General features: G+C 45.8%; 1 protein-coding gene across 1 annotated transcript in view; it reads left to right on the top strand.

Moving 5' to 3' along the window:
- abca12 (ATP-binding cassette, sub-family A (ABC1), member 12) overlaps positions 1 to 19,882 on the top strand; it is a gene marked incomplete at both ends in the record, with an annotated part of 59,927 nt that overhangs the window by 16,927 nt on the left and 23,118 nt on the right. Inside the window, 22 exon segments of the mRNA XM_084478914.1 lie at positions 403 to 602; positions 801 to 877; positions 1,107 to 1,234; positions 1,655 to 1,825; positions 2,308 to 2,472; positions 2,963 to 3,158; positions 4,871 to 5,010; positions 5,598 to 5,717; positions 5,967 to 6,057; positions 6,542 to 6,721; positions 7,615 to 7,939; positions 9,270 to 9,384; positions 9,981 to 10,310; positions 11,377 to 11,446; positions 11,857 to 11,991; positions 12,476 to 12,640; positions 13,135 to 13,318; positions 13,795 to 14,013; positions 15,324 to 15,520; positions 16,674 to 16,831; positions 17,251 to 17,481; positions 18,797 to 18,935. Of these exon segments, the coding sequence (XP_084335040.1) occupies positions 403 to 602; positions 801 to 877; positions 1,107 to 1,234; positions 1,655 to 1,825; positions 2,308 to 2,472; positions 2,963 to 3,158; positions 4,871 to 5,010; positions 5,598 to 5,717; positions 5,967 to 6,057; positions 6,542 to 6,721; positions 7,615 to 7,939; positions 9,270 to 9,384; positions 9,981 to 10,310; positions 11,377 to 11,446; positions 11,857 to 11,991; positions 12,476 to 12,640; positions 13,135 to 13,318; positions 13,795 to 14,013; positions 15,324 to 15,520; positions 16,674 to 16,831; positions 17,251 to 17,481; positions 18,797 to 18,935 (3,736 nt within the window).

Below are 19,882 nucleotides of genomic sequence, written 5' to 3'. Positions count from 1 at the left end.
ACACACACACACATGCGTATGCACAGGACCCAGGTCAAATTCTGTAAAGAACTATTATAGCTATCTCTATGAAAAATGGACAACCAATACCTCTATAGGGTTCGTTAGCTAACTGTTACTAAGATGTCTTATCCAGATTACTGCGGATAAGATAATTCCCAAATGCCAGTAAATAACTGATACCGCAACGGAGAAACAGGCTCATTATTGACAGGAAGGGATTCTCGGATACATTAACTGTAACATACGAGACCATTTTCACAAGGTCGAACTCACAACAATTACACAGTAATTATCTCCCTTGCCGCCCGCCAAACATAAACTCATAGGTTCCGCCTCAGTGATCTTCCTTCATGCTCGAGCTTACCCTACTTATCTTTGTCCCCGCATGGCGTCCGTAAGGTGTGTGGGCTGGAGAACATGGAGGCCGTGTGGACCCTCTTGAGCGCCCTGCACGTGGAGCCGGGGCAACTGTGTGCTGTTCTGACGCCAACAGTGAACTTGCTAATGCAGAACCTGCCGGCAAACTATTCCAACCTGCCCGATGTCCTCTTCATCACCTTCGTTGGAGAGCCGATCACATACAATATTGACCGAGGCTGGTGGGTTAGTTTGCACTATTATGATGATGAGAAGGAAGAGGAGGAGGATGTAGTAAGAACTGTGTCCACGCTCATCTGTGTGTGTGTGTGTGTGTGTGTGTGTGTGTGTGTGTGTGTGTGTGTGTGTGTGTGTGTGTGTGTGTGTGTGTGTGTGTGTGTGTGTGTGTGTGTGTGTGTGTGTGTGTGTGTGTGTTACAGGACCACTGCATTAACTGAAAATTTTGGGTTGAACATAAGCAGCATCAAGGCTTTCAAAGTAAACATAACCCAACCAGGTAAAGTTGCATTCCTGTGTCACATTTTCATTTATAGCATGCATTGTTCAATACTGTTAAACTTCAAGAGAATAATTGCTTAATCGTATTGCAAAAATTGTATCACTAGCCCATTTTTCCTGCTGAAATTGTTGTAAAAAGAAAGAATGCATGCATATGGTACCTTTATGGTTGGGAAGCGTAAGATATCAGCAGATCAGGTTAAAACGTGGATGTGTTTCCCCCTCAGAACCGGTGGCGGTCGGAGAAATGTTCAGGGATGAGGCTGCCTTTGTGATGGACATTCAGCAGTACATGGCCTTCGACCAGCGCGCCCTCCACCTCCTGCTGAACACCACCCTGCCGAACAACCTAGCCGTAAGGGTCTGCCTGCAGGCGGTGCACTCACTCACCCGACCGTGTTTGTAGACCAGAGCAAGACGCAATGTTGTGTCTTCTCTCTTGTTTCAGTATCATTTTCGTATGAGCTCCATATGCATAATGGGCTACTCTTTAGGTCACTGTGTCCTGTTATGCATAATAACACAACAACACAATGTTTGTTATGAACAGCGTGTAGCTACGCAGTGTGGTGAGGGTTAAGGGGTTAAGCGTAGGGTTACCTACCCTTTCCCACCCTGAGGTTACCCCCTAATTATGTTATTTTAAGTCCTCGCTGATACAGGTTGTGTCAGTATAATAACACTGTCATGCAAAGTGTCACCATGCAATCGTACTAGGGTGTGTGAGATTGTAAGTAAACAATTCAACCTTCAACTGTTATTCAACATTCTGCAGACCCTCTCCTGGTTGGTCAGCCTGCGCCACTGCAGAGACTCATCGTATGGCCAGTCAGAGGAGCCAGACGCCATCATCTACAGGGCCTTCTGCTCCATGTCAGCCCAGCAGTGGTACACCTTCTCGCTGCTGGTGGCCCGCCATGTCAACAATGAGAAGCTCATCTACAGGGTAAGACCCGCCCACATTGTGACCCCCCCCGCCCCCTAAAGAAATAAAAAGGTTTAAAGGTGATTCACTGATACAAAAATGTATTGAAACTAAAGGTTGACTACAAAGTTTATTAAGATTCTGGGAAGGCTTCTGTGTTTACATGGCTAGGAATTCTGTTTATAGCAATTAGAGATAAAATAATATATGGCCTATCTGGCCATATTTTAGAAGCTGAGGTCAGAATTGCTTTATTATTTTCTGACATAAGCTTCTTTGGGTATCATGTTCGGAAAACAATACCCAAATTGTTTGAGTGACCTACAAGCCTTCATTGAAAATAAATCCCATCCAAACACAACAGCCCACGCCTAACAAAGGTCACAACCACACAAAAGCAAAAGACCTGCAACTGCAAGCGATAGAACGGATCATTCATAAACAACAAAAGCGTGAACAGGTGTCTATAAACCCTTCTCCTTGGGGCGGGGGATTCTCTCCAGCTGGTGATGTCTGAGGAGCTGCAGAGCATCGTGGGCTTCATGCTCCAGATGACCTCCTTCCTGACGGACATGATAGGCCGGCTGGGCCCCGTCGTCGAACAGCTGCAGGGCTTCCTGACCTCCGTCAACGACCTCAACCTGGTAGCCGACCCCACCTTCCGCTCCGTGAGTCCACTCGGCCACAGGCTTCACGCGTTCACGTGCACACTCGCGCATTCACGCGCACACTCACACCTTCACACGCACGCACCCTCACACTTTATATTCATACATGATTAACCTTTTTTTGTATTTTCAGTTTAACACTCAAACGTGACATTTAGTTTAGGGAACAAAATGATGCGTAGAGGTTTACCTTTTGGAAAGATCCTGGTCCAAATCGCAACGTTTTGAAAACATAGGACAACATTTAGATATAGAGTAAAATGAATGTATACAATGTATGCAAAATTCCATGTTATAAAAAGTAATATTATAGTCACATTCTAAGATCTGTGCATTTTAAAGAGATCTGTGCATTCTTCAAATTCGTCATATTACATAAACTATGAGGGCATGCTATCAGAAAGTAATTATACCTATTCCAGAATAAAAAATATGCCTTTTGGGTACATGTAAGTACAGTCTTGAAATGTCTACCTGTTTTACTCATTAGATGGTGAAAGGAATCAGAAGGGATATAAGTAGCAAGTCCATGCTCACCACCATGTCCCGAGCCCTGTGCAACAATGGCATGATGGCCCTCTTCGGCATCTCCCAGCTGACCAGCATGTCCGACACAGACCCCTCCTTACCCAAAACTGAGGAGAGAGAAGAGATGATCACCAAGTTCAAGATACCACGCGATGCTTGTATGTGAGAGAGAGAGAGAGAGAGAGAGAGAGAGAGAGAGAGAGAGAGAGAGAGAGAGAGAGAGAGAGAGAGAGAGAGAGAGAGAGAGAGAGAGAGAGAGAGAGAGAGAGAGAGAGAGAGAGAGAGAGACTTTTAAAACACCTTTATTTTTTTGTTTAAGCTGTGAAATTAGGACAATGTCACCTTGCTCTAAATAGTCCCTTATTAAAGTCACACAAATGATAAAAAAAAACACTTCCTAAAATCACCCATGATCCCTGATGTGAGAAGTCTTATACTGTTTCCTCTTCATTATATACTTCCTGTTTGAGTCTCTGGACTTCTTTCTTCAGTCTGTAGACTTCCTTATCAGTCGACCTCCCTTTCAAACCAACTTTGTCTTTGCCTTTTTTCATATTCTTTGTTTTTTGCAGAAACCTTTGAACCTTTTGTACTTTTTGTCCATACTTTTTCCCCTTCTGTGAATCGGCAGACAGTTGTGTATCAGTGTGAGGCTGGCTGTCTTCAGCACAGTGCTCCTCCTCCTCCTCCTCCTCCAATACTAGACTCAGGCTCAGACAGCTCCTCCTGCGGCCTCCCACTAGGAGCGCTTGCTGCTCCTTTCTTTGTCCGAGAGCCACTGCTGTTGTTTCCTTGTTTTCTTTTGAGAACAGTAAAAACGTTCTCCTCCACCATCAGGACTTCATCCCTATTTCTCCCTGATTCTTCTGCTGCTCTGTCTGGACTGCTTAACACAGTCCGCTCTCCTCTCCTGATCCTTTCCCTCTGTGGCTACGTTTCTTCTTCAGCTGCTGCACTCCCTGTTTTACAGTGCCATTGTCTTTCTGACACTGCTGTGTCTCTATCCCCCCACCTGCTATCTTATCTAGCCTGCTGTCTCTCTTTTGCCCCCTCCTCACCCTCTCATTTAGTCTGCTGTCTCTCTTTTGCCCCCTCCCCATCAATATCAGTCTGTCTATGTGTCTATTCTCTCACCTGCTCCCTCTAAGAAAACACTTCAAAGTCCCAGAGTTCACAAGCACAACATGACCCAAATCATCAACTTTCACCTTAAACACCAGATTAAGTTCCTTATCTTTTTTTATTGAGCACCATGAGAACCTGCCATCTGTGAAACAATGTGTTTCAGCAGCGGAGATTTACAGCCAGACTGCATTTTCCTAACCGGGGAAATTATCTTCTCGGGGCCTGGAGTTCACGGCAACAACACATTATCACCAATAAACAGCAAAATATTGGAGACAGTGACTCGTTAAGCAGGTGTAGTGAGAGGAAACATGGATACCAATGTGCAAACACGTATATAACGTGGTCGAGAACTAAACCGGTCTCGACCACTTTATTCACTTTTTCAACACTATTAACAAGGATCGACACAGTGCTGTTGAACCCATCAGTGGATTTAATACTGAGGACTTCCAGAGTTTGCAGACTGCAAAACAAGACCCCTTAAACCCCCCCCCCCCCCCCCCCAAAAAAAAAAATACTACAAAAAAACGTTGATAACACAAAGCTAATACTGACCCAGAATAAAAAGAAAAGTTGGAAAACCACTCTCTGTAGAGGCAGCAAACTATCTCTCTCTCATGCTCAGCCACTCCCACGTCTGCTGAGAGAGAGAGAGAGCGGGAGAGAGAGAGAGGGGGAGAGAGAGAGAGAGAGAGAGATGCTCCTAGCAGAAAATCTAAAAGTCTAACCCCCCCTCCTGCAGCTCCGTTCTGCATGAACCTATACCTGGACATGGTGAACACTACGGGAGGGGCCATTGCCTGGGCCTTCCTCAAGCCCATGCTGATGGGCCAGGTCCTGTTCACCCCCGACACCCCCACCACCAGGGCCATCATGGAGAAGGTGCACGCACGCACACACACACACACACACTCGCACGCACGCACGCACGCAGACACACGCACACACAAACACAAACAAACAAACACACACACACACACTCACTTTGAGGGTTCGGGTTAAGTTGTTTGAAATATAGACTCCCCAACAACAGGTGAATAATGCACTGACCACTGCAAGGCCCTTGTTCCAAAAGCTCTGTGCCCATAACCCTCCGTGATCAAAAGAGGATAGTAAATGATAAAGATTTTTTCTGCTTTAGTCAATAACTCCTGTAGCTTGATAATGATTCTTAATCATACGGATATTAGATTATCCCGACACACTGGTGCTGGAGCCCAGTGGCTGTGAGTTCAAATCCCTCTGCACAGTACAACGAAAGGAAGCCTTTCAGTTTATTTTTCTTCGAGATGCTTTCACGTTTCCTAATGGTCCCCAGTGGCGTGGATCAGCAGGCTCCACTTTGTTTGTTTGTGTGCACATCTGGCTTGGATGCTTGGCAACCCGTAATCGTGACTCGCGGCTATATTTATGCACATTGTATTTTTAACCACACAATTCGTCTTTTTAATTCCCCCGCTCTCTCTTAGTCCAACGACACGCTGCGTGAGTTTGGGAACCTGAAGCAGTACTCGGCGGACTGGATCGAATCCTCCGACCTCCTCGTTAACTCCACCAAGTTGCTCACGGAGACCCTGCCCATGCTGAAGGTAAGGCGCGTCCACACCCCCGGACCAGTGACTTCCACCTCACCTCCTCGCTATTCTCCACCATTCCCTCTGCTCCCAGCCTACCCCCCTCCTGGGAAAGTGCCTCCTCGATAGTTCCGCTGTGGCTTTTGCAAGGTGTCATGCGGCTGAATCCTAATACGTTATCTCTCTCCTCTCTGCTCGCTCCTCCCCCCCCTCCCCTCCCCTCCCCTCCCCTTCCTCTCTCACATCCTTTTCGTGGAGTCCTAGAATTCCCTGGGCAACGCCTTTGTGAAGAAGTTCATTGAGATGCAGACGGACATCAATGTCGACAAGTTGAAGGAGACCCTCAGTGACTTCGGTGAGTGTGTGTGTGTGTGTTTGAAGGGCTCCTCTTGGAGGGCCGCACTGTGCTCGGGCGTCCGTCCTCACATCTCCTGTTCTTTGTGTGTGTGTGTATACACACACACACACACACACACATGCACACACACGCACACAACCCTGTGTTCCATCAAAGTCATCGGGGGTCCGGCAACGCTGCAACTAATTCACTGTGCACATTGCGTCACCCTGTTCATTATATATCTCTCTCATATTTTATTTAACGTTTAACTGTTTCAATGTGGAAGACACTGCGAAGATACTTCACATCAATATTTACCTGAAGTTCTAAAGTCCATTACAGCGTTGGAGTCCATCAAACTTTGTGGTCAGTTTCATTGAGGTCATACTGTCTTTCTTTCTTTCTTTCTTTCTTTCTTTCTTTCTTTCTTTCTTTCTTTCTTTCTGTCTTTCTTTCTTTCTTTCTTTCTTTCTTTGTCTCTCTCCCTTCTCGTCCTTAGCTAACATGGGGGTCATGCTGGACAAAAACAAGCAGGCCCTCAAGCAGATCACCGTGCTTTCCAACCTCATGATCAACGTCGCTTCCTGCATCAAGTTCGACCGTTACCGTGGCTATGACTCTGCTGAGGAGATGGACTCCATTGCCCAGGAACTGGCCAAGAACCGCGACCTTTACGCAAGTCAGTTTGACACACCGCACCATGGGCCCTGGTTACAAATTACACTGTTACATTGGGCTTTATGATTTATTCAATATTAAATACACCAGACCTGGAATTTGCACAATATGGATAAATATTACAGTATCAGCTTATGAAGAGCAGATTCAAAGAATAGCACTTCATGTTATGTCCTTGATTTACTTTTGGTTTATTAATCGTGACCGATTCTCACCCACCAGCACTGCCACCCACATGGGTATTGCATTTTAAATTTCAAATGACTGTAATATATATATATTTCAATAACATAAAAATATTTGCCGTCTGAAAAATGAACAAAAGCTTTGTTTCGTATCGTAGTAAAAGTGAGCTTCAGCAATAAGTGTGACTGATCATAGGCCTTCACAGTCAGCGAACCTAAGGCTCAACGCTAAGGTTTTTTTCCACAGTGGGTCTGAATTCTACTTGCCCGAAGTCCATTTTTACTGGCCCCTATATAAATAGATTTTTAATTAGTTGTTAGGATAACTAACTATAAGGATAACTTTATCGATGATCGAAAAAAGGATTTTAAAAATCCTTATTGTTGAGCCTGGGAGCCGTTTTTTTTAAATAGTTGATCATAGAGCTGCACTGACTCAAACGACAGGGATCAATTCAAGTGAACTGCAGCGACCAGTACCACCACCACCCCCAGCACCACCGCCACCCCCACCGCCACCACCACCCCCACCGCCACCCCCAGAACTACCACCCCCACCAAGAGCCCCACCACCAACAACCCCACCCCACCACCACCACCGCCACCCCCAGAACTACCACCCCCACCAACAGCCCCACCACCAACAACCCCCACCACCAGCACCACCACCAGCAGTAACACTGTGCCGATCGATTCTGCCCCTCAACAGGTGTCATCTTCAAGCTCCCCGGGGAAGACACTCGGAAACCGGCGAACGGCAGCGGTGGCGGCGCCGGGGCGGGCCTGCCGCGCAAGGTCAGCTACACCATCCGCATGCACATGGACAACGTGATGCGCACGGACCGCGTGCGCAGCCTCTACTACGTCAAGGACACGCACATCGACACCCGCGAGACCATGCGCTACACGCGCGGCTTCATCTACCTGCAGGAGAGCATCGACCGCGCCATCATTGCCATGCACGCCGGCCACCATGTGGCCGAGCCCGCCGTCCAGCTGCAGCCCTTCCCCTACCCCTGCTTCCTGCGGGACGAGTGAGTGCTTTCAGAGATTCCCTATATTTTGACTTCTTTGTAAAAACGAGTGTAGCGATGTCCCCACCCCCCCCACCCCCCTGCCGCCCGCCACGTAGGGGGTTGATGCCTTTGCCTTTGCAGGGGGTTGATGTTTGTTTAAACATCAACACCCTGCACACCGCATGTGCGCAGCCTCTTCCAGCCCAAGAGTCTAATTATCACACATGCACGCACACACACACACACACACACACACACACACACACACACACACACACACACACACACACACACACACACACACACACACACACACACACACGCACAAGCATGCATACACACAAACAAACGCACGCAGTGTCTGAAACGGTACATTAGGCGTACTTTTGATTAGGCTCGCGATTAGTCCCTGCATACATTGCCCAAACACGCACGCACATACGTGAGCACACACACACACACTTCCTCGCACACAGTCATGCGGAACTGACGTGCATCGTTGAGGGCTGAGAGCCGGCCCCTGACGTTCGCTGGCTACTCATCTGTACGCAGCCGTCAACGCTCCCAGTAAATCATGACTGAGCCCGAAATGCCTTCATTTGGCCCGCGCCCCAGGAGGCCTCTTCTTAAGGCCTGCACTGATATCTCCTCCGAACAGAGCCCCGGTCGCGGGGTGCCTGGGTCAAGCCGTCTGCCCGCTGTCTGTACGCCCAGATACGATTTATCCCTCGGGCGCCGGCCTCAGCCACGTTTATTGCATTTTGGGGAAAGGGGTGGGGGAAGGGAGGGGGGGGGGAGGTGGCAGACACAAAGTACTGCTGTGTGATATACGGCTCTGGCTCCATTGTTAGAATGAGCATGGCGTTACTGTTTGGTGTTTCCCGTGTCCATGTCCAAACGGGGGTTTTCGGTGCTCCGTTTTTCAGCTCTGCAACCCTCCGACCGTCATTCGCTCCCTTACTTTCACTCGATACAGTTCTCCCCTCTGCTATTTCCTCCTCTCTTGTCTTTGGCTTTTCATGTAAGGCTTTTGTGACGTTGTTTTTTGTTTTAATGTCAAATTTTGTATAATGATACATCACGTTTTTTGGTCCGAATCCAAAATGACAAAATATCCAATACATAAAAATTCACTGAATGCAAATAAGGGTTCAGTGTATTGACTGGTATTGACTTGACTTATTACTTCATCAAACATAGATGATGAAAAAGCAGCACACCCAGCTGCCGCGGGCCAAAGTTCCCCTTCAAAAAAGCCCTATTTTAACATTGATGTTGCCAGTCGAATGTGATTGGGCGATGCCTGTGATTGATGGCTGACGTCCCCTCCCCTCCCTACACCCCCCAGGTACCTGGAGGCTATCTCGTTTGTCTTCCCGATCATGCTCATGATCGCCTGGGTTCTGTTTGTGGCTGACTTTGTCAAGAAGCTGGTCTACGAGAGAGAGCTGAGGCTCCATGAGGTAATATGCTCCTCAGACAACAACAACAACAACGTGATGGACCCTCGGCCAGCCGATCGAACGACTCATCTCATTGTGCCCGAGGGCCCTCAAGGATAGTGTGACAACTTGTGAACTCAGTGCCTAAGTGCAATCCCTGGCTGTCCTGTGCTATTTCCTATTATCAGGGAACGTGTCTTGGAATCTCACTTGATGTATCTGCCTGATTAGAAGCAATTATATGAGATATGGGAGAAGAAATATTGTGTATCTATGTGACAATTATTATTTTTTTAAATGTATAATGACGATAATAACGACCGTGATTTATTTTAAAACAAGGCCTACAAAGTGCTTTACAATACATAAAAACAGATACAACTAAGTACAGAATAGATAAGACAAATGCTATTTTTACTTTCAATTGAAATCTTAACGAATATAAATTGTATCTTTACGTTACATTTCTTTAAATCACGCTTTTATCCAAAGCGAGTAACAATAAGTGCACAAACCATTGAGCTAAGAACCAAAAAAGTGAATGAATCACAAGAGCGCACATACAATCCATCAACGCGCCAACTCTCCGTGACCCTCGTTTGTGTCCCGCCCTGCAGTACATGAAGATGATGGGCGTCAACCCACTCAGCCACTTCTGCGCCTGGTTCCTGGACTGCGCCGTGCACCTGCTCTTCACCATCGTCATCCTCACACTGGTGCTCAAGTACGGCGGCGTGCTGCCCAACAGCGACGGCTTCCTGCTCTTCCTCTTCTTCTGCGACTACGGCTTGAGCATCGTGGCCATGAGCTTCCTGGTCAGCTCCTTCTTCGACAAGACCTACATCGCCGGCATGACGGGCAGCCTGGTCTACGTGCTCTGCTTCTTCCCCTTCATCATCGTCATGGGGATGGAGTCCACGCTCAGCTTCTCCCAGAAGAGCGCCCTGGTGAGCAGATCAGAAAGAAGTGTTTGTCGTTTGTTAAAGTGGCAATCTCGAAGATTTCCATTTCGGTCTCTTTTGGGACATCTTTTGCATTAAGCTGTATTTTGTTCCTAGAAATAAAAACACCCAGTTCATAACATTCATAATACTGCAAACACAGGGGCTTTCCTCAGTGGGCCATAGGCTCAATCACTATTGTGGTACCTAATTTGGCCATAGATAGTGACTCAACAGGCTTATTTCCGTCGGGTTCCGTCAGGTACTCGTGAGTGAAATCTCAGAGAGTGTGTTATTTGAGTTGAAGGCGCCTGTGTGCCTTTGTGTGTGACAATATGGATTTTAGACTGCTCCTTACCAAGTTCTGACCAATCAATATATCTCTCCCCTGATTGGTTCTGGGAATCACTCCTACATCTTATATTTCTCAAAACGTAAAGGGGGAAGAAGGACTATTTTGGGCTGCTTAGATTCCAAATATTGTTCTTTGCTGTTCTCTCTTTTACAACTTTCAAATCAGCAGCACAGCAGCTTTAAGTTGAACTATCAAAAGGTCATTGTTTCCCCACCAGGGGCTTTGGGGTGTTTGAACTTGTGCAATACAACTAGATAGTTAGTGTGGGGTAGTGCGCATACGTAGACTGGGATATTGATATCATGAGCAGATGTTGGTTGGCATAGAAATGAGGCATGTGTGGAAGCAGATCATGGTTGACTGCATATACATGTAACAAGTGTGGGTCCACAGAACAGTTGAAAAAATGTTGTGACCCAGTGACCCCATGTGTAGTGAAAAAAGTGTATAAGTAACTATTTTCACAACTACAAATGTAGAATTGTTTCTGATTGGTGTCTCTTGTTTAGTAAAATTAGCTAATGACTAAACAGTGACTAGCTAATACTATAAAAGTGGCCCTATGGTGAATTTTATTTTCAGGTTCCTCACCATTTAATCAATTTGCCTTTGGGGTACATGAAGGATGATTTATAAACCCAACTGCCAGTGGTAAACTTCTTTGTTGTTGACCCTGCTATGGCTAATTTCCCTGACCATAATGTTTTTTTGCAACAGGGACTACTAGCACCTACCTGTTTCAGTTACGCCACGCAGTACGTCACACGCTACGAATACCAGGGAGAAGGTACAGTACCCTAACACTTTTTCCACAAAATATGGTACTGGTACTTGGAATTGGAACATCCCTCACTTGATATCCAAAGTGAACATCAATGTTCATGTTTGTCATTCAATTACAGTTAAATATATAAATATTTCCAGTTTACCGTGTTCGACAGATCACATTACCACTAGCTATAATTATATTATTATTACATTTTTATTTTATTCAAATATTTCACGTCCAGTTTGTGTTTCTCTCTACTTTTACTTTTTATATTGCATTGTTGAAGGAGCCTGAGACTCAACAATTTCATTGCCGGCGCCTGCTGTCGTAACTGTTTTGCATATAAACCATCTTGAATGTTGAATCTTGATTGAGGGACCATGAGAGTTTTGTTAGTATTTATATTTGTCTTTTTCCCCGACCCCCAGGAATCCATTGGAGCAATGCCTACAGTTCCCCGGTGAGCGTGGACACCTCGTCGTTTGGCTGGATGTGTTGGCTGCTGCTGATCGACTCAGCCATCTACTTCCTCATCGGTGGCTACATCCGCATGGTGTTCCCAGGTAAGCCGCCGCCACAGGGCTGACGGGCTTCTCCGCACGTTGAACACCAACCCTTGGATTAAGTTGGATTAAGTCCAGCTAATTTGGTCAGGGAACGTGTCCAAAAATATCATGTTAGATAAGGCTGTTTATTTGAGAGTTCAATTGAAGTATTAATATTCTAGTAAAAGTTAAACACATATTTTGTTATGTTTTTAATATGGTATCACTCTAATGTCAGATATGTTCAGAAATCTGTTCTGAGCGACGAGGGCCAGAGTCAGATTAACCCTAGACAGACAACAGACAACAAAAGTCCTCCAATCATGCAGAAAACATCAAAGATATCACCGACAAAAATCATTCAAGTACAGGATTAACAACTACAGCAAAAAAAAAACACAATACACGTTTTTCCACACAATATCAATCAACATCAAAAGTGAAGTGCTGGGTGACCGACCCAGCACTGATTAAACTGGCATTGTGATTGTCCGACCATCAGGACAGTACGGCATCGCCGCTCCGTGGTACTTCCCCGTGTCGCCGTCCTTCTGGACCGACCTGTGTTGCGCCTGCCGCGGGCGAGGGGCCAAGGAGCCCCGCGGCCTCTTCATCACCAACATCCTGCAGAGCAACCAGCCCGTCTTCCCCGAGGAAAAAGAGAAAGGTATGCCTCCTGTTTCCGCTCTCACACACACACTGGGACCTCACACTGTGTACCAGGTTCATAGCTATTGATGTGGCGATAGCAACAACATGTTTCCTGCAGAAAGGATGCATCACATTACAATGCAGTGTTTCTTTATTTTTGTTATATATTAAAGGTTTTTCGCTTGCTCATTTAAATAATGAATGATTTATGAATAATTCAAAAGCCAGAAGTGGCTTTTCTTTTGAATTTGTTAATAGCCAAGTGTCTTTGTTTGTTTTCTCACTCTCTCCCACCTTCTCTGCCACCTCTCTTTCTCTGTCTCTCACTCTCTCCCACCTTCTCTCTGCCAACTCTCTCTCTCTCACTTACTGTCTCTCTCTCGCTCTCTCGCTCTCTCTCTCTGTCTCTCTGTCTGTATATCTCTCTCTCTCTCTCTCTCTCTCTCGCTCTCTCTCTCTCCCTCTCTGCCTTCTCTGCCTTCTCTGCCTCTCTCTCTCTCCCTCTTCCAGACCAGAAGATGTTCTCCTCGGCGTCCAATGAGGAGTTCCGGGGCCTGCCGGTGGGCGTGGCCCTCCGCCGGCTCTCCAAGATGTACGGTGAGCGCGTGGCGCTGAGCGACCTCAGCGTGTCCTTCTACGAGGGCCACGTGACCTCCCTGCTGGGACACAACGGCGCCGGCAAGACCACCACCATGTAGGCTCCCCACAAGCACTCAGTCTTTCCCTCTCGCTTTCTTTCTGTTTTTCCTTCATTCATTCTTTCTTTCTGTTTTTTTCCTTTTTGTCACTCTCTTTTTTTTCAGTTTTTTCCTTTCTTTCACTCTCTCTTTCTTTTTATTATGTATTTCTTTCACTCTCTTTCAGTTTTTTTAGTCTTTCACGCTCTTTCTTTCTGTTTTTCCTTCTGGTGCTAATTACAATATATACTGTAAATATGCAACAGGAATTGAGAATTTCTTTCACTGTGCAATGATAGCTGATTTAAATTTGAATAAATAAAATAGAAATATGTGATAGATATTGTATATGAAACAACTATTTTGAATTAATTACCTTAAACAACGTTTTTACCCTGGATCCAACTCGTAATATGTAACCCATGGCGACATCGGTTTCCCCATATTGTAAAACATGGCGTTATCTGAACAAGCTGAACTCTGTGCCTCTCAGGTCCCTGCTGACCGGCCTGTTCGCCCCGTCCTCCGGCTCCATTGAGGTCTACGGCCGGGACATGTTGGCCAACATTGAGGACATCCGCAAAGAGCTGGGCGTGTGCATGCAGTACGATGTCCTCTTTGACCACATGACCACCAAAGAGCATCTACTCCTATACGGACAGATCAAGGCCCCCCAGTGGACACAGGGAGAACTGCGAGAGCAAGTCCGCAAGTAAGTCCTTGCAAAGCATAATATATGTATAAAAAAACGTATATACTGTATATATATATATATATATATATATATATATATATATATATATATATATATATATATATTGGGGTCCCTCAAGAAAGAACACAGACACAGACATTTATTTATTTATTATTTTTTTAACTACAAGGTTCAGATAATTGGCGTACAGGGTTATGTCCCATACACCCATATTCACCACCAAAGACTTGAAGCTTTGTTGACTTTGATAGTTCAGTGTTTCTGGGATTACCTCTAAATGAAATGAAATAGAGAGAACTGTGGTGACTGAAAAACCTTTTTTTACCTTTCCATTCTTTAATTGGCATATTTCTTCTAGCGTATGATAATACTTTAGCATGGCATATTTTACAGCCTTATCAACATCCTCAGATAAGCTTATAATTAACATCACCAGAGAAGTCATTCAAGCTCTCATAGTGTCATTAAAAAGTCGACAAAAGAGATTGGAACTCAAAAAAGTCTCTTGGGAGTGGAGATTCCCCACATGTCCAGAGTCACAATGAGTTTTAAACAAGCACACGCTAAAAGAGGATGGAACTCGCATCTTAGAAGGGATGAAAATGAGTCCGGACTCGCAGCTAATAAATTCGAATACAAAATAACTGCATATGGAGTTATTTTTATGGACATGGAGGTTGTTCAAATGGAAGTCATATGGAATATGTAAAAATAATAATTTACATGCAGTTTGGAAGCAATTACATTTACATATTTTGTTGACGTACTCTACATTTACTTGACTTGAAATAAACACCTTGATAAAAACACCAAATAGAGTCAGTACAAATCCCTTATGTTTAACTTCATCAACCTTTTTTTCTAAACCGAGAAGCTCAATTGAGTCCCAGGAAAAACACACAGGGAGTATGTGTCAGCCTATGGATATTGCCATTGCCAAGTAAAACAAATATAAATTAACACATCAGAATAAAAATAATTGAATAAAGAATGTGGAATAAAATTGAAAGATTACACAGCGGGGAATTACCAACAATACAAGTTGAAGATGATTAAAATAGATGCAAAATAAAAATATATAATTAAAAAAGATAGAAATGACTAAAAACAGGGATTGCCATATGAAAGTGATAAAACAATGTACAGACACAGAGAGAAATCCACTTAAAAGGAATAACATTCCACAGCCAGCAGGTGGGCTAGTATCGTTTTGTATTGGCCCAGTGGAATAAGTGCCTCACTATTATCTGCCACTGACTTTGCTCTCCCCGTCTTAACTTTGAGTGCGTTCTGCTTCTCCTTCCCAGGACCTTGGAGGAGACCGGCATGCACGCCCACAGGCACAAGCGGGTGGGCACCCTGTCAGGCGGCATGAAGCGCAAGCTGTCTATCTCAATCGCCTTCATCGGGGGGTCTCGCCTGGTGGTGCTGGACGAGCCCACCACGGGGGTGGACCCCTGCTCTCGACGCAGCATCTGGGACATCGTGATCCAGCATAAGACCGGTGAGTGCTCTGTTCTCACAACACAGCGCACGCACACACACACACACACGCACGCACGCACGCACACACACTCTGATGGAATCGCACAAACACACATACGTGTGCACACACACACGCACGCACTGACGTACACACACTGATGGAATCGCATGTGCGCGTCAAACACACACACACACACACACCCACACACATGCACACATACGCACACACACACACACACGCTGGTAGATATCCGCACATGCAAACACAACCATCCAAATCTTTGCTCTTCGGTATCTGTAACGATACGTTCTGGGAGATGGTTCATTTCACATTAGTTTCTCTATCTTCTATTCTTTGTATTTCTGTATTCAGTAAAAGTAATCAGCATGCCGACTGAAGCTAATCCGGTCTGATCACTGTGTCGGGTCTCGTTTTAACACAAATTTAACACAGTCACATTGTCCTCCTCTATTTCGGGCATGATTAACCAATCACATAAACATGCCAATCACGTAAACCAATCACGTTTGCACTTGTCGTTGACACACTCCTGTTGTCAATCACACCTCAGAGTCAGCAGGGAGTGAGAGCGTCTCCAGAGACACCAGGTGTGTGCTGGGGGGGGGGGGGGTGGAAGTGGGGGGTGACAGCACTATTGTTTGTCACACATATGGTCCGTCAAGTCGGAGGAGTTCCTTAATTTGTTTCTTTACTTTACTTTACGAAGTTGTACTTTAGACTGCTTATTTCCTAAGAGATGTTATAGCAGTCACATGGTCGCAGTGTCAATCGAACGCGGAGGAAAAACCGTGTTTAGATTTTCAATTTGGAATGTAATTAAGCAGAGATTGATTATTCAGGTTGTTTCACGTGTATTTCACTGAGGATTTAATGACTTGTGTGTGTGTGTGTGTGTGTGTGTGTGTGTGTGTGTGTGTGTGTGTGTGTGTGTGTGTGTGTGTGTGTGTGTGTGTGTGTGTGTATTTGTGTGTGTGCGCACGTATGTGTGTGAGGTGAGAGGGCGAGCACTAACCGGTTGTTACTATAGAAATCTGTAGAAATCTCCTTTTTAATTGACCCTGTCTGTGAAGCTAAGGAGAGCAGGGGAAGTGAAGTCACAAAATGAGAACATTCTCTCTCTCTCTCCTCTCTCTCTCTCTCTCTCTCCCAGGACGCACCATCATCATGTCCACTCACCACCTGGATGAGGCCGAGGTGCTGAGCGACCGCATCGCCTTCCTGCAGAGTGGAGGGCTCAAGTGCTGCGGCTCCCCCTTCCAGCTGAAGGACCGGCTGGGCCAGGGCTACAAGCTCACCCTCACCAGGAAGGTATGGTCCCCCTCCACCCTCCTCCCCCTCACAGCTGCACAGTCACAGACCTCTGTCTGATGCACCACTGAAGGCCAGAGCACGCAGATTATTGCTTAGAGGCTACGCATCAATCAAAGCACACGATCAAAAGTGTAGCCGCAGCCGGAGCTGAGGATCTGTTGCAAAACATTACGCAGTAGCCACAGGAGCAGGAACACAAGGTTAGCGAAATATGCGTATTGTACTTTTAATTAGTGGTAGGAGGCGCAGCACATGTTAATGTTTTCTAAATCGTGAGTCAGGGAAGGCCTCGTTTTGAGCTACAGCACAACCTGTTGACATGCAGAAGTCCTACACGTCATCCCTTTAAATCTAATGTTGTGATATAACCAACCACAATGCCCCCCCCCACCCAACCCCTCTCTGTCTGCATCCAGGCTGCCGGCGACGGGCCAGGCCTGGACAACGCCGAGCTGAAGGCCTTCATCCAGGCCCACGTGCCCGAGGCGCGCCTGAAGGAGGCCCAGGGCAGTGACCTGGTGTACACCCTGCCGCCCTTCACCTCCTCCAGTGCCTCCTCCTACCGCTCGCTGCTCTCTGCCCTGGATGGCAACCTGGACGCCCTGCAGCTGGGCTGCTACGGCATCTCTGACACCACGCTGGAGGAGGTACACCAGAACACACACACACACACACACACACACGCATGTGCGCTCGCACAAATGCACAAACGAATGCATAGATGCACGCACACACGCGTGCGTATGCGCCGGTGCTTGCATGCATCACGAGGCCGCACACTGACATATACACGCACGCACAAGCGCACACTGATATGCTGACACGTTGGCATGATCGCACACACACATTGCACATCCATGGTGGAGAGTGATGAAGGTTGGCAGCAGCCCCAGCACACTGCCATGATAACATGCATACAAAATACCCCCTGTGATGTTGTTCTGGTATTCCTCAGATGAGAGAGAGAGAAGAGATATTCTTAAAACATGTATGCAAATCAGCTAAAAACTCACTTGAATAACGTTCAGATGAAACCAAACAGTGCCAAAGGGGGAATGGCCTCGCTTTCACCAGCGTGCACAACAATCACCGTCAATCAACCAACTTTTGGTCCAAGGTCTTAAAGGATAAAAATCCTTTAACGCTTAAAGGATTTTTAACCCCATTATTGTTTTCCTGAGGGTCACCCAATGTTGAGGGAAGCTAAAAACCTGACGAAAATTGATTTGACCAAGCCAGAGATCTGCCATGTGCTCCCGGCGCTACGGAATAGCTATAATGCTAACCTATGGGGGCAAGTTCTTTATTCGCTTTTGGGGCTTCTAAACACATTCAGAAAACCATTCCAAGACATGTAACACGAGTTGGTTCCTTACGAGACACCAGCGTGCTGGTTTAACTCAAATAGTGTGGTGAAACAGTATAAACTTTGGGTTTTTGCATGTAGACATATCCAGAAAGCCCTTACTAGCCGATAGCAGAACGGATGCGCGCGGATGCACAGCCACTGGCTAGTGGCTCGGAGCGCATAGCGGAATGGTTTTCTGAATGTGTTTAGAAGCCCCAAAAGCGGATAAAGAGCTTGCCCCAATAGGTTAGTGTTATAGCTATTTTGTAGCGCCGGCAGTCAGTGCAGATCTCTGGCTTGGTCAAATCAATTTGTCAGGTTTTTAGCTTCCATCAACATGGGGTGACCCTCAGGAAAACAATAATGGGTTTAAAAATCACCCGAGTTCTCCTTTAACATTTGTCAAGTAGCACCAGTTAACGTAAAAAAAATCAACTGAATTATGTATTAAACAATTTACAATTCAAAATATAAATACTGTATATGAAACTATAGATATCGATATATCTAATTTGCATGGCCGCCTACATTGTCTACGGCCGCGGTACAGCAGCCAGCGTCGTGTGTAGTATTGCAGGGCTCTGAGCTGGACATGTTCTTACCCCCCTGCATAGGTCTTCCTCAATCTGACCCAGTCCGACCCACACTCTGAAGCCCCACTGTCCATATCCGAGTCCGTGTCCGATGCAGCGTCCTTGGACAGCTTCTCAGTGGAGGCCGATGGAGGCCTGTACCTCCCGGGCGATAAAATCTGTGAGTCTTTTCCTTTGTCTCCTCTCTGTGGGTGGGGCGTGGTTGCATGGTTTCCGTTCACGTCCTTGTGGAAGTTTTCTTTCTCACTTTCTTTTCTTCTTCTTTGATTCGCCTCATTTCATTAAACAGTTGATTTTCTTTTTAGTGTTGTTGTTGTTAATGTTGTTGTAATATATATGGGATACACACCCACTAACTGACTTAAAATAGCTACTAATGATAATCTGTTTGAAAAGGTGCACTAATTAAGGTTAATCAGTCTGCAGCTCATTTAATGATCACGTGGCAACCCAATCACTAAGTGATTGGGTTGCCACAAAGGATGCACGATGTACAGTATATGAAACACGTATGTTTTCCAAAAGGAAACTCTCAAAAGTTTTGTGAATCCGAAGAGCTACCTTTGTCTCAAAAATAGTTTTTGCGACATCTCAGACAGGGGCAGTGTTGTAGTACTCAAGTCCGAGACTCGGACTCGAGTCCGACTCAAGAGCTAAATTTAGAGACTCATGACTTGACTTGGACTTGAGCACCGAATGACTCGAACTTGGACTCGGACTCGAGTCCGACTCATGAGCTAAATTTAGAGACTCATGACTTGACTTGGACTTGAGCACCGAATGACTCGAACTTGGACTCGGACTCGTGCATTCGGACTCGCAAATTAAGACGAGGACTCTTTTTATATGTCATTAAGCTATAATTGTAATATGTCACTAGGCTATAATTTCGTATATGATTTTAATATCTAGTTCAAGGGAATGTTACTACTTCATGTCATACATCGCACGTAACGTCACGTCATGTTCACATACAAATCATTCACTTCACGGCGCCAAAAGACAATGGAGACAATGCCCCGAAGATTGTCCATTTTGCTTTTAATGATATGATAGTTGACTAGTGCCGCGGAGCCCAAGCAGCGGAGCTCCGGCTGCGGAGCTAAG

Source organism: Micromesistius poutassou (assembly GCF_964030765.1).
Source record: "Micromesistius poutassou genome assembly, chromosome: 14".
Classification (NCBI taxonomy): Eukaryota; Metazoa; Chordata; class Actinopteri; order Gadiformes; family Gadidae; genus Micromesistius; species Micromesistius poutassou.
Note: the sequence above shows the minus strand (reverse complement) of the source record. Positions and strands in the feature narration are given on the sequence as shown.